The sequence below is a fragment of the Dendrobates tinctorius genome, unplaced genomic scaffold (genome assembly GCF_039654945.1).
Source record: "Dendrobates tinctorius isolate UK_male_01 unplaced genomic scaffold, ASM3965494v1 ptg000258l, whole genome shotgun sequence".
Lineage (NCBI taxonomy): Eukaryota > Metazoa > Chordata > Amphibia > Anura > Dendrobatidae > Dendrobates > Dendrobates tinctorius.
This window is the reverse complement of record NW_027361925.1, coordinates 4,368,586-4,384,206: the sequence shown is the minus strand read 5'-3', so window position 1 is coordinate 4,384,206 and position 15,621 is coordinate 4,368,586. Positions and strand designations below refer to the sequence as shown.

The 15,621-nt window shown below is 42.6% G+C and overlaps 1 protein-coding gene across 2 annotated transcripts in view; it reads left to right on the top strand.

Moving 5' to 3' along the window:
• The window catches only part of LOC141069330 (uncharacterized), a 249,740-nt gene that overhangs the window by 86,371 nt on the left and 147,748 nt on the right, over positions 1 to 15,621 (top strand). For both annotated transcript variants that reach the window (XM_073558802.1, XM_073558801.1), the window contains exons 3-4: positions 2,720 to 2,839; positions 5,287 to 5,343. In XM_073558802.1, coding sequence (XP_073414903.1) covers positions 2,720 to 2,839; positions 5,287 to 5,343 — 177 coding nt within the window. The remainder of the gene's footprint in view (positions 1 to 2,719; positions 2,840 to 5,286; positions 5,344 to 15,621) is intronic.

The following is a 15,621-nucleotide window of genomic DNA, read 5'->3' as shown; positions in this document are numbered from 1 at the left end:
ATACTCGTTGCTCGGGTTTCCAGAGCATGCTCGGGTGTCCGCCGAGTATTTTGGCGTGCTCGGAGATTTAGTTTTGTCATCTTATCTGCATGATTTGCGGAATGCCTGTTTGCTAGGGAATTCCCACATGTATTCAGCCTGTCTACAAGTCACAAATCATGCAGATAAGATGAGGAAAACTAAATCTCTGAACATGCTAAAATACTCTGAGGACACCCAAGCATGCTCTGGAAAACCCGAGCAACGAGTATACTCGCTCATCACTAGTGTTATATTAAGGCCTCTTTCACACTTCCGTTTTTTACAATCAGTCACAATCCGCCAGGTTTTGAAAAAAACGGATCCTCAATTTTCTTTTGAGGATCCGTTTTTTCCCCCATTGACTTGCATTAATGGCGGATTGTGACGGATTACCATCCGTTGCATCCGCTTTTTTTGAGGATCCGCCAAAAGTTGCTGTCCGTCACCATCCTCAAAGATTTCAAAATGGAGCTTGCAACGTTTTTTTTTCTGGCGGATCCTCCAGAGACTAATTTAACCCGAAATTCTTTCTGGGTGCCGGACAAAAAAAATCTCTCTCTCTCTCTCTCTCTCTCTCTCTCCCTCTCCCTCTCCCTCTCCCTCTCCTTCCCGGCCAGCGTTTCCTTTCAATTTCCTCATTTTCAGGATCGATCCGCTTCTCTGCCTTTTTGGCGGATTTGAACTGATGCAAAAAAACTGAAGTGTGAAAGAGGCCTAAGTTGAAGGAGCCAACAATTTTGTCCTGACCATTTTTGGGGTTTAGTGTGAAATTATGTCCAAATGTCTTTTATTCCTCTGTTTTTTTTGTGTTGTTCCAATACACACAGAACAAAACATGAGTAATCACAGTAATTTTCTGGGAGAAATGCTTTGTTTTCTGGATCAATTTCAAGGGTGACCAGTGTCCACACTTTTTCCATGACTGTAATTCCATTTGCATAATATTATTGTAACTTGAAGGGGTTGTCCCCTCTTCATTAATATGCAAAATTGAAAAGTGCTTGTAAAAAAAGCAACTTTGTAATTTACCTATTATTAAAAATTCTCTATGTTCTCTGGAACTGAGAATTTTTTTATTGTATTTTGTACAGCTCATTGCCTATATTTTTGGCCTACCTGCAGTCTCAGAGTGGCCAGTTGCCTAAGCTGGGAGTGCCAGGAATGAGCAGATTCTATATTTTAGAGCTTGCTAGTACCACTCTTGCACCAACTGGATTGCTGCATCCTACCCACTTCAGTGCACCACCAAATCTGTCTGTGCAAGCAGCCTGGGAGTGTGAACAATTCAGAACAGGATGCTGGTCTGAATGATCAATCTTCAGGAGTGCACCACCCCTAGCAAACAGGAATTCAGGAAGCATAGGAGCGGTGAAGAAAGATTAAGACAAACCGTTTAAGTATTAGGTGGTATTTCCACCAAAATGGGGTCAAGGCTTACTCATATCAACCAACTTAGGATATATCTGTCTTGCACAGTTCAGGGCATAACATTGGCGTTCAGGCCACATCAGCTCTTACTCCTTTGTAAAAGGGCAGTGGGCTCATTTTTGAACCCTCTTACAACATTTCACATACAGGAATTACAAGTCAGAAATGATTTATTTTCTTTGATATATCTGACATTGTAGATAATGCAATGAGTGTCACCAGGTATGAAAATAGGGAGGAGATGGACAAGCAAATAAGGACAGGATAGAGTGGATAGAAGGCAGAAAGTAATGTGAAGAATGTAAATAAGTGGGCTCTATACATATTAGCACTGGATGTTCAGAGTTATTACAAAATGTAAACTATGGATGTTGCCATCAGGATTGGGGCCTCTTGATAAAAGACTTAAATAAAAAATTGATAGCTTAATAAATGGTGTTTGTGCTGCCACCAGGAATTAGACACTTGAAGTAGCATTAAAAAATATTACACTTAGAAATCACAATACTGAATACAATGAAGTACAGATTACCCTCTATAATTTTAATATTCTTCATTAAAAATGAACTGTACTTTCAAATAAATAATTCCTTAATTAGTTTGATTAAAAATGTTCATGTTGTATCCATAAAAACTTTCTCAACTGCTAAGGATCAAGGTCATGCATTAATAACCCTAGTAACAGAGACGCTAATTTAGACAGCCGGAGGTGGTGGTGTCTCTCGTAGGCTGAAGGTTGAGCTCCTGGGTCAGTTGCGACAGCGATCCAGTCACAGTATCTCTGATGTATGATAGTTAACAATACATCTACCTCCTCTCTCCTCTGGTACTCTCTTCAATTTTCATTGTAAAAAAAAAAATATAAAAAATGACCATTCTTGATATAATGCCTCTGTCTATTATGTCATTTTTTACCATGATGTTGCAAATATCGCGACAAAAACGCATAATTTTTGTCATGATTTCTGCTATCGAAGCAAAAATGTGCATTAGGATTACTAATATTTTTACCGTGATGTTTGCAAAATTGTTTTAAATTGTGATATGGGGAAATGCAGGAGATTGAAAGAGCATTGTCTACGCACCCAAGGATCCTGCAACGCATCAGAGGAAGGAAGTGCTGCCGGTATGGCAGTGACTACAGAGTATCTACATTTACTAATATAAAGCCCCTTTAGATTCACTCTATTTGTCTGATGTAATGAATTTTATATGATTTTGCAGAATAAACATAGAAATGTTCCTAATATGAAATATGTTTTCTTTCTAGATTGTTCTGATTAGCTTGTCCATTTTGGAGTGCTCATTGGGCATATCATTGGCGATCTCTCTTTCTAACCATGGCCTGAAATCCTTATTGTTTGGCACCCTGTATTGGGTGCCTGGGATTGTAAGTATTTTAAAAAGTTAATTGGTTAATGTTATCTTCACATTCTCTATTGGTTTGTAAGATGTAGTGCTCCTCAGCAACCTTCTTCCTCATGGTGACATTTAGAATTCTACCTTAACCATTAGTGGTATGGAACTCCTCTCCGTTTTTACTTTGAGGACTGGACCTTTTTTGTCCATTTATATCTCCCTGTAATAGTGGTAGGCTTATTACAGAAGCAGGTAGTGAACTGAACTAACTTATGTATTCACACAATGGTCTATTCCTTTTAATAATTTCTCCATTTCACACAAGGTGAATTCCAACAACATAACATGTTCTAACGTGATATAGTTTCAAGACATGAAGAAAATAACGTTAGTGAAAACCCCCCCTAATTAACTGAGGTTTTCCATTACCGCCATTGATGGCATCAATTTTTGTTTAATGTCAAATTTCACAGATGAGACCCCTTGAGTGCCTAAAGCAAAAGGGGCTTTAGTGTTCAGTAAATTGCAGCAAGACTTTAACTTTTTTCTTGCTGCTGTGTAACCTGAAGCTCTACGTAATACTTGATTTACTGATGATGAGTGTAATACGGGCACTTTTTTGCAATGTTTTACAACTGCAACTCCCCAGCCTTCAGCAGTTCAATAAAACTGGAGTTAGAGCACCATGAGTGTCTGAGTTCGGCCGGGGTCGGACTTGCGAGAGCAAGCCGAGAAACTTGTGCGAGTCTCTTGCTTCAATACCCGGCACTGCTGGCAGCACTTGGGACTGGAGTGTGCGGCTGCATGTATTTCTATGCAACCGCACACTCTGGTTTGAGTGCTGGCAGCAGTGCCGGGTATTGATGCGAGAGACTCACACGAGTTTCTCGCATTGCACTCACAAGTCTGACCCCAGCCTTCACCTAACACTAGTTCTGATGACCAAATGGGATGTTCTGAAGTAAAGTCTATATCAAGGGGCTCAAGCTAAAATGCAGTTCAAGGGTCACTTAGAAAAATCCTGTTAGGGCATGGGCTGCATTGTTAGACTTAGTACACAATAATGCGCTCCTGAATACATATATATATATATAAAGTGCAGCTAACCATTAAAAATATAAATTGATAGGCCAGCACTTGTACCTCCCTAAACTTGTTTCCAAGTTAATTATTTATTATTTATTTATTATGCTTTACTTATATAGCACCTTCATATTCCACAGAGCTTTACAGACATTATTGGCACTGCCCCCGATGGGGCTCACAATCTAGATTCCCTATATGTATGACCTCTGGAATGTGGGAGAAAACCAGAGTACCCGGAGGAAACCCACAACAACATGGGAAAAACATACAATCTCCTTGCAGATGTTGTACTTGGTGGGATATGAATGAACCCAGGACCTCGGCGTTGCAAAGCAGTAGTGCTAACTACTGAGCCACCGTGCTGCCCATAAAAATATAAATTGATAAGCCAGCACTTGTACCTCCCTAAAGCTATAAATAGCCAATTTTCCCCAAGTCAATTATTTATTTATTATGCTTTGCTTATATAACGCCATCATATTCCACAGCGCTTTACACACATTATCATCACTGTCCCCATTAGGTTCACAATCTTCATTCCCTATCAGTATGTCTTTGGAATGAGGATGAAACCGGAGAACCCGGTGGAAACCCACGCAAACACGGGGAGAACATACAAACTCCTTGCAGATGTTGGTGGGGTATGAATGAACCCAGGATCTCAGCACTGCAAAGTAATAGTGCTAACTACTGAGCTACCATGCAACCCATAAAAATATAAATTACTCAGCCTCTTTTTCTCTCCTTTGTATTCATTGCAAGTCCCTGTCATGTGTCCTATCCCCACAATCAGTGTCCTCTATCCCATCCACCCAGTTAATTGCAGCTATGTGTCCTCTCTCCTACCCCCAATTTATTACAATTCCATGTCCTCTCTCCCAACCTCCAATTCAATGCAACCTGATTTCATCTTTCCCATACCAGAACATTGCAATTAAATGTTCTCACTCTCTCAACCCCCAATTCAAGACAATTTCATGTCCTCACTCCCAACACACCCTGTTGCGATACTGGTGTAGCACTGTTGGAATTCAATGGCCGGAGAGCACGAGCAAGGAATAGCAAGTGGTAATAGAAGTTCTGGTAGATAGCAAAGGAGTGGTAGGAAACAATTGAGAACAGTCTGGATGAGAAAGTTCAGGAGCTGGAGTCTGGAACTAGACTAACAGCTAGACACAATACTCCAGCAGTGAGTGAGAGATCCATGTGGCTTTAAGTAGGCCCAAACAGAAAACAAGGTGGATTTATGTGAAATATAATCATTATAATTGCTATAACTAACCACAGTTAGCTACTATGCCAGGGCAATGCCGGGCTCTTCAGCTAGTAAAATGTAAAAAGAATTTTAATATACCGGATATAAAGATTTTTGCCTGTTTTCTCTTTTCTCAGCAAATGTCTGCAGGAACAATGTTGATTGGAAGCTGGGCCAGTACTTCAGTTTGTTCTGTAAGTTCAAGGCTTAAATATATTTACTTCTTCAAATATTTTATTTCCTGGTTTAACACAATTCTATTTCTAAGACCCCAAATCTTTTAGACTTATAAAATGTATTTGATCTTTTGTAGTAGGAGCTTTTTCATATAGAGTTATTCAATTGCTACTGTATTCAATAAGTAACTAGAGATGAGTGAATTTGTTCGGATTCGGTTGTTTTTGCAATATTAGTCCAACAAAGCCAAAAGTCATTAGAGTCAATGGGAGTAGAAATTACTGAATATGTTCGGAAGCGATCATTAAACATACATTCGACACAAATAGGGTTCGAATATGGCACGAATATGGCAAATTCAGATTCGGGGACAAAAAACTAACAAATTCGCTCATGTCTAATAAGAACCATTTAACTGCAGATGTAGAAAACTCTAAAGTGTAAGTGCACTTTCAGGCAACTTTTCAGAATAAGCCGTAATGTGTGTGCCTAATGGAAAACACTGTTTCTGCTCATTGTAAGACCTATTAACTGCATTTTTAATAGACTTATAATTTACACTTAATCTATAAAAAAAAAAGTAGTTAACTTGCTATTTAACACATTATATGCCATACAATTGTAACAAGCTGGCACAGGGTGGTAGTCATGACCAAGTCCAGCAAGCAACAGTAAGTGAACACTCTGACCCCTTGCCCACGAACAGAAAAGTGACATCCCAGTCCTGCGGTACAATCAGTTTCCTTCATCCCACGCTCACTTCAGCCGCTGGGGATGAGCACTCAGGAAAACACCACAGGCCACAGTTCTGTTCCAATGGGAAGACTTTACTGTACACAACACAATGCTTCCCGCTCTGTCTCTGTGACTTCATGAGGCTGCACAGCATTAATGGCTCCCATGCAGGTTTGGAAACCACAGCAGTTTTCCTTGAGACGTTCCCACCGTACCAGGGCCTGTCCACACTGCCCGACAGTCCGTGGCAGATTGTGTCCCCCTGACCGGGGTACCCTCACTTCTGGGCTGTGGAGAGTGTCCTGCCCTGGGCAAACCTGCCCGGGCTCTGCTGCAAGAACATGAAATCCCTTCCCTGTAAGCCTGTTGGACCGGCCCCCTAACTATGTACAAATGCAGTTACGTAGCATATACAGCACATTACACGTTAATACACAGCATAACAATGTAAACATGAGGGAACCATTGGGGTGCCACATGGGATCAGTGTGTAGGAGAGAGGAGGCAATTGGGAGTCCCCGCCACCTCCTTACACAATAACAAATGCAAATTGTCTCTTCAGGTAGGAAGACGACTTGAACTCTGGTGCCACCTATTATTATTATTTATTTATTTATATAGCGCCATTAATTCCATGGTGCTGTACATGAGAAGGGGGGTTACATACAAAGTTATAGATATCGTTAACAGTAAACAAATTTCCACAACAAATTTACAATGACGGACTGGCACAGAGGGGAGAGGACCCTGTCCTTGTGGACTTACATTCTACGGGATAGTGGGGAAGAGACAGAAGGTCGGGGGTGCAGCAGCTCTGGTGGTGATGAGACGGCAGCTCAGGTGGTGGTGAGGCGACAGAATGGTCATTGCAGGCTGTAAGCTTTCCTGAAAAGATGGGTTTTCAGGTTCCGTTTGAAGGATCCGAGGGTGGTGGATAATCGGAGGTGTTAAGGCATGGCATTCCAGAGGATAGGGGATATTCGGGTGAAATCTTGGAAGCGGTTGTGTGAGGAATGAATAAGTGTGGAGGAGAGTAGGTGGTCTTGGGAGGATCGAAGAGTACGTGAGGGAAGATATTGGGAGATTAGTTCAGAGATATAGGGAGGGGAAAGGTTGTGAATGACTTTGTAGGTCAGTGTTAGTAGTTTGAACTGGATTCTTTGGGGAATTGGGAGCCAATGGAGGGATTTGCAGAGGGGAGAGACAGAGGAGGAGAGAGGTGGATTAATCGGGCAGCAGAATTAAGGACAGACTGGAGTGGTGCAAGAGAGTTAGCAGGGAGGCCACAGAGGAGAGTGTTGCAGTAGTCAAGGCGGGAGATGATGAGGGCTTGTACAAGAGTTTTAGTATATTGAGGACTGAGGAAGGGACGGATTCTGGAAATATTTTTGAGTTGGAGGCGACAGGAGGTGGCAAGAGATTGGACATGTGGCTTGAAGAACAGGGCAGAGTCGAGAGTTACTCCAAGGCAGCGGATTTCAGGTGCGGGAGAGAGCGTGATGCCATTTACTATAATAGATAGATTGGGTAGGGAAGATACGTGAGCTGGAGGAAGGATAATGAGTTCAGTTTTGTCTATGTTGAGTTTTAGGAAGCGAGGTGAAAAAGGAGGATATGGCTGATAGACACTCCGGGATTCTGGACAGCAGAGAGGTGACATCTGGGCCAGAGGGGTAGATCTGCGTGTCATCTGCATACAGGTGGTACTGGAAGCCATGGGACTTTATGAGATGTCCTAGGCCAAGAGTATAGATGTAAAAAAGTAGGGGCCCCAGGACAGAGCCTTGGGGGACTCCAACAGAGAGGGGGGGTGAGGAGGTAGTTTGGGAGTGGGAAATGCTGAGTGTGCGGTCATTAGTAATTTTGGTCAGGGCAGTTTCAGTGGAGTGGTGGGGGCGTAAGCCAGATTGCAGGATGTCAAGGAGGGAGTTAGATGAGAGGTGGGAGGAAAGTTGAGCATGGACATGCTGTTCAAGGAGTTTGGAAGCGAAAGGAGCAGTGATATGGGGTAATAGCTGGACATAGCAGTTGGGTCAAGGTTTGATTTTTTGAGGATGAGTGTTAATTTAGATTGTGAGCTCCATCGGGGACAGTGATAATGTGTGCAAACTGTAAAGCGCTGCGGAATATATTAGCGCTATATAAAAATAAAAATTATTATTATTATTATGGTGGCATGTTTGAAGGCAGAGGGGAAGGTACCCGAAGTTAGGGATAGATGGAAGAGATGGGTTAGGGCTGGAATAATCATGTTAGTGAGGTTGGAGAGCAGGTGGGAAGGGATGGGGTCAAGTGCACAGGTGGTGAGGCATGATTTGAAAAGGAGATGAGTAAGCTCTCCTTCAGTGATGTTGGAGAGGGAGGTTATTAGGGAATTGCAGAGGTCTGGTCTGTGGAGCGGTTGAGGTGGTGGAACTGTAAAGGTTTGCCTTGTTTGGTCAATCTTGTTTTTGAAGTAGGTGGCAAAGTCCTCAGCAGAGATCAGGTGAGTTGGAGGTGGCAGTGGTGGGCGGAGGAGAGACTTGAATGTGCTGAACAGTTGTTTGGGGTTGTGGGATAGTGAAGATACAAGGTTTGTGAAATAGGTCTGTTTAGCAGAGGTGAGGGCTGATTTAAAGGCAAGTGTCGCTTGTTTGAAAGCAGTGAAGTCGACTGGCAGGTGTGTTTTCTTCCTGCGCCGCTCCGCGACCCTGGATGCTTGTCGAAGTTTTTTGGTGAGGTTGTTGTGCCAGGGTTGCATATTGGTTTGTCGCACTTTGCCATGCATGAGAGGAGCGACTGAGTCTATGGCTGATGTGAGGGTGGCATTGTAGAAAGCGGTGGCACTGTCCGTGTTGTGGAGTGAAGATATGGAGGACAGAGGTAGAAGAGAGTCTGAGAGTCTGTGAATGTCTAGGTGTGCAAGGTTTCTGCAATGATGTGCTAGTGGCTGGACATGGGGGGCAGGTGAGAAGGACAAGGATGAGAAGGATAGGGGGAAGGGAGAGGTTGTGAGATTAGATAGGGAACAGAGGCGGGTGAAGATGAGGTCTAATGTATGTCCATCTGTGTGGGTGGCTGTGGAGGACCACTGAGTAAGTCCAAAGGATGAGGTAAGTGACATGTGTTTGGAGGCTGCTGGCTGGTGGGTGTCAACGGGGATGTTGAAGTTCCCCATGATGATGGTGGGGATATCAGCAGAGAGAAAGTGGAGGAGCCAGGTGGAGAATTGGTCGATGAAGGCAGTGGCTGAGCCCGGTGGTCGGTATATGACAGCCATTTGGAGATTAGAGGGAGAGTAGATATGGACAGAGTGAACCACGAAAGAAGGGAGGATAAGGGACGGTGGGGCTTGGATAGGGTTGAAGGAGCAGTTTTTAGAAAGGAGGAAACCCTCTCCTCCACTATGTCTGTTGCCAGGGCGAGGAGTGTGGGTAAAGATGAGGCCGCCATAACTCAGTGCGGCCGGGAGGCCGTGTTAGGGGGTGTCAGCCAGGTCTCAGTGAGGGCCAGAAAGGAAAGGTTGCGGGAGGTAAAGAGGTCGTGGATCATGTGGAGCTTATTGCAGATGGAGCGAGCATTCCAAAGTGCTCCAGAAAGAGGGTGCAGGAGGGAGGGGGTCAGTGGCAAGTGCATCTGTTTTATCAAATGTGAGGTTATAGTTTGCTTTATCTTTATGGATGCAGTTAGCTTCATCTAGAGATGGCTGCACACAAGCTTTTTTGTTGGTTAACCATAAAGCTCTGTGAAGTTAAGCAAAAGATTTGAACCTCTAAGTAGCAAGCTGGAACTGTGTCTTTTACATTACCTATCACAGTCAGTCTCCCAGCATTTTACTTCAGTCTCATACTTCCCTGGTAGCCTTCGACTCTTGTACACATCTGCTTCTTGGTCTTAGCCCCTTAACGACTGCTGATATGCCTTTTAACAGCGGCAGTTAAGGGTACTTATGCCTCAGTGCCGCTGTTTAATGGCGCTGAGAAATAAGTGTATAGCACCCCCAGAGTCAGAATTTCTCTGGGGCCTCGGCTACGAGTGGTAGCTAAGTCCTCAAAGAACATGATACGGGTCGGTTTTTACTGACCCCAGTGTTGCGATGGCCGTTATTAACGGAATAACGGCGACCACAAAAAAAGTCTGATTTTCCATTTAATTTCTCTCTCCGCTGATGTGATCGCGCATCAGAGGAGAGAGAAATGGGGTCCCCCAGTTTCCCCGATACCTCTGGTTCTGTCCCACGGCCACAGGCACTTTCCTCCGGTAAGAAAATGGCAGGCACATTTCTCCTATTAGTTAATTTTGATCACTGTGATAGGGTCTATCACAGCAATCAAAATAAAAAAATAGTAAATCAAACCCATTTTCTCACCCCCTTAGTTAGGTAAAAATAATAAAATTAAAAAAAATCAATTTATTTCTATTTTTCTATTAGGGCTAGGGTTGGGTTAAAGTTAGGGTTGGGCTAAAGTTAGGGTTCGGGTTGGACTAAACTTAGGGTTGGGCTAACGTTAGGGTTGTGGTTATGGTTGGGATTACAGTTAGGGTTGGGATAAGGGTTAGGGGTGTGCTACTGTTTGTGGTTAGGATTATGGTTAGGGTTGGAATTAGGGTTAGGGGTGTGTTGGGGTTAGGGTTGTTGTTAGGGTTATGGTTAGGGTTGGGATTAGGGTTAGGGGGTGTTGGGGTTAGGGTTGGAGTTAGAATTCGGTGGTTCCATTGTTTAGGTACATCAAGGGGTTTCCAAACGCGACATCGCGCCACCATTAATTTCAGCCAGTTTTGCATTCAAAAAGTGAAATGGTGCTCCTTCTCTTCTGAGCCCTGCCATGTGCCAAAACAGTGGATTTCCACCACATACGAGGTATTGGCATACCCAGGATAAATTGCACAAATTATATGGTCCATTTTCTCGTGATACCCTTGTGAAAATTATAAAATTTGGTTCCAAAGTAAACTTTTTGTGAAAAAGGTAAAATGTTATTTTTTTTCATTCCACATTGCTTTAGTTCTCGTGAAACACATGAAGGGTTAATAAACTTTGTGAATGTGGTTTTGCACACCTTGAGGGGTGCAATTTTTAGAATGGTGTCACTTTTGTGTATTTTCTGTTATATTGACCCCCCAAACTCACTTCAAATGTGAGGTGGTCCCTAAAAAAATGGTTTTGTAAATTTTGCTGGAAAAATGAGAAATCGCTGGTCAACTTTTAACCCTTATAACGTCCTAACAAAAAAAATAATGTTTCCAAAATTGTGCTGATGTAAAGTTGACATGTGGGAAATGTTAGTTATTAATAGTGATGGGCGAGTAGCATCGGTGCTCGGGTCTCCCCGAGCATGCTCGGGTGATCTCCGACTATTTTGGTGTGCAGGGAGATCTAGTTTTCGTCGTCTCAGCTGAATGATTTGTGGCTGCTAGACAAGCTGAATACATGTGGGAATTCCCTAACAAACAGGCATTTCTCACATGTATTCAGGCTGTCTAGCAGTTGCAAATCATGCAGCTGAGACGAGGAAAACTAAATCTCCGTGCACGCCAAAATAGTCGGAGACCATCCGAGCATGCTTGGGGAAACCCGAGGAACGAGAATACTCGCTCACCACTAGTTACTGTATTAACTATTTTGGGTGACACCACTCTATGATTTAATGGTACAAAAATTAAAAGTTTGAAAGTTGCAAAATTTTCAAAATTATTGCCAAATTTTATTTTTTTCATAAATAAACGCAAGTTATATCGAAGAAATTTTACCACTAAGGCCGGGGTCACACTTGCGAGAACGATGTGAGAAACTCACGCGAGTCTCTCGCATCAATACCCGGCGGCATTCGAGACCAGAGTGTGCGGCTGTATGTGTTTCTATCGCAAGTGTGACCCCGGCCTAATATGAAGTACAATATTTCACAAAAAAGAATCTCAGAATCAGTGGGATACGTTGAAGCTTTCAAAATTTTTGCCAAATTTCCATTTTTTTTCATAAAGAAACACAAGTTATATCAAATACATTTTACCACTAACATGAAGTACAATATGACACAAAATAACATTCCCAGAATCAGTGTGATACGTTGAAATGTTCCAGAGCAATAACTTCATAAAGTGACAGTGGTCAGAATTGTAAAAATTGGCTTGGTCATTAAGTACCAAATTGGCTCTGTCACTAAGGGGTTAAGCTGCTTGTTACAGCTGTCTTTAAGCTGGAACCTCTAATGTGCAATGAACCCTGACTTCTTAAAGGGGTATTGCACACCAAAGTCCTGCTGCTTCTGTCAGTACCTTGATGCCCCAGGTGCTTTGTGTACTGTTTACCCAGTAACCAATGCCTGAGCATTATTTAATTTTTGCTGCTAAGGTGTTCTCTGTTCTGTATTTTGGCATATTATCTGCTTGTCATTTCTTCTCATTTTCTGATGGAATTTAACCTTGTCTGCTGCCTGTCCTTATGCTCTGCTCCTCTACTGTTCTGCCACAACTCTCATAGAATCATAGAATGGTAGAGTTGGAAGGGACCTGGGTCATCTGGTCCAACCCCCTGCTCAAAGCAGGATTCGCTAAATCATCCCAGTCAGATGTCTGTCCAGCCTCTGTTTGAAGACTTCCATGGAAGGAGATATTTGTAGACAGCTATTAAGTTTCCTCTCAGTCTTCTTTTTTGCAAGCTAAACATTCCCAAATCCTGTAACCGTTCCTCATAAGACATGATTTGCAGACTGGCCACCATTCTGGTCGCTCTTCTCTGAACTTGCTACAGTTTGTTGATGTCTTTTTTAAAATGTGGTGCACAAAACTGGACACAGTATTCCAGATGATGTCTGATCAAAGAGGAATAGAGGGCAATAATGACTTCACGTGATCTAGACTGTATGATTCTGTTAATACATCCCAGAATTGCATTTGCCTTTTTTGCTGCTGCATCACACTGTTGACTCATGTTCAGTTTATGATCTATTAGTATACTCAAGTCTTTTTCACATGTACTGTTGCTTAGCCCTATTCCTCCCATTCTGTATATGCTTTTTTCATTTTTATTGCCCAGATGTAGTACTTTGCATTTTTCCCTGTTAAAAACCGTTCTGTTAGTTGCTGCCCACTAATCCAGTTTATTTATAACTTTTTGAATCCTCTCTCTACCTTCTCTAGCATTAGCTATCCCTCCTAGCTTTGTGTCATCAGCAAATTTAATCAGTGTACCCTCAATTCCTTCATCTAAATCATTGATAAAGATGTTGAACAATACAGGGCCCAGGACAGAACCCTGTGGTACCCCACGTGAGACATTCTTCCAACTGGATGTGCAGCCATTTACGACCACTCTTTGGGTCCAATAACTAAGCCATTTATGAAGTCACCTAACAGTTGCCTTGTCCATTCCATACTTAGTCACTTTTTCAATAAGGATGGTGTGAGATACTTTGTCAAATGCTTTGCTGAAGTCAAGATATTCTATATCTACAGCATATCCCTGATCCACCCAGTCAGTAATTCTGTCATAGAAGGAAATTAAGTTAGTCTGACATGACTTATTAGATAGAAACCCATGCTGACTCTGGTTAAATACTTCATTCTTATCCAGGTACTTACATACATGTTGTTTAATAATTTGTTCAAAGATTTATCCTGGTATAGAAGTCAGACTCACCGGCCTATAGTTCCCTGGGTCCACCTTCTTCCCCTTTTTTTGAAGATAGGAACACAATTTGCTCTTCTCCAGTCTTCTGGGACTCCTCATGTTCTCCAAGAATTTTCAAAGATTATGGAGAGTGGTTCAAAAATTTGTTCTGCTTTCTCCTTCAGTACTCTCGGGTGTAATTCATCTGGACCTGGAGACTTGAATTCATTTATGTTAGCTAAGTGCTTCCTCACTATCTTTCTGTTTATAGATTTCTGGATTCTTCTATTCCTTTAATAGGACAATGAAGATCAGTTGATGTTACATTTCCTTTCCTTTGTTTTCTCCCCTAGCTTTTGGAAGATAAAGTTGTCAGCAAGATATGATAAGAATTTGCTTGACCTGTTAGTTTTGCCTGAGAGAGATTCACAACAAATGTCTGGACAGTTGAAATCTCCCATGACCACTATGTCATAGTTTTTGGAGAACTTGGCCATTTGATACATAAAGAGTTCATCCATATCTTCAGCTTGCACATGCGGCCTGTAGTAAATGCCTAAAATGGTGTCATTTTCGTTGTTCTCTCCTTGTATTCTTACCCAATCAGGTTCCACAGAACTCCCAGTCTCTGAAGCTTCAATCTCTGTGCAGATATACGCTTTTCTAACATACAATGCGACACCTCCTCCTCGTTTATCAAGTCTTTTTCTTGCAAATAAGTTGTATCCTTCTAGCCTTGTCATAATGAACACTGTTGCAGATTTTATACAGAAGTCTGCACACCTGTTCCAGGGAATCCAGAAGTAATAAAGTGTGTGGGGAGAGAGGCAGTGAGCGTACCTGTCTGTGTAAAGGACCTGAAGCACGTGACCACTGGGGGAGTGAGCAGGGCCAGACGCCGAGTAGCGACTGTGACTAGTGAAGCCAGACAGTAGTCAGGATGCGCCGAAGTCAAGCCAGGAGGTCGGAGTAGTGCCAAAGGATAAGACATAAAGAGTTGTCAGGATGCAGCCAGAAGTCAGGAAACTGAAGATATCAGAGAAGTACCAATGGGTCAGACAGGAGGAAGGTCAGAATATAAAGCCGGGGTGAGAACCAGAAGCAGACAATCAGCACAGAATCACAAGTCAATACTCAGAACGGGAGGATGGATTGGGTCAAACACTTGAAGGCAGAAACAGACAAAGCAGTATGCAAGCACACCAGGGTCAGCTACTCAGCCAGGAATGAATGTATCACTGACAAGGAACCCCTGGGAGGGGCGGTTTCTTATAGCCCTCCTGGAATCAAAGGGAGGCCACACAAAATTAACCCTGCGAGGACAGAAAAGGAGATCCCATCCACAATCATGACATGACACTTGTATTCCAATCATGTGTATCGTCCACCAAGTTTCAGTAATTCCAATTACATCATATTTCTTCTCCTGTGTCAGTAGTTCCAATTCTGGTTGTTTGTTGATAAATGAAAACTGCAATCATACAGATATACTCACAAAACAACAGAGTGGAACAAAGGGAAGAGATAGGTAGATGAAATCAAATAGGTGCGAATAAACATAAGCACTCAAACTAATGCCATACAGCAATCAGGCAGGATGAATGGTCGCTGGCAAGGTCAAAAGCAAGGAGAAGGGTTCTTATACCTCCTGAGAGTAACACACTCAGAACAACTGGTACCACTATAGACAGAAAACTCCAAGAGTCCAGCTAAGAAGTTTAACTCCTGCAAAGCTGCAAATAAGACAGAAAAGCTGTTCTCACTACCACAGGTGCATGTGTCACCAGACGCTGCAATCGTCTAACCCCATTCTGTTGCAGTATCCCCGTGATATCTAAAAGATGTGGGTTTCTTGGACCAACAGCTATCTCCAGTTAAATCTCCCATTCCAACTGATGTCTTAGCCGAGTGATCTTGTTTGGATGTATAGGAAAGATCCATACCAGTGATTGTAGAGAGTTGATCATGAGCT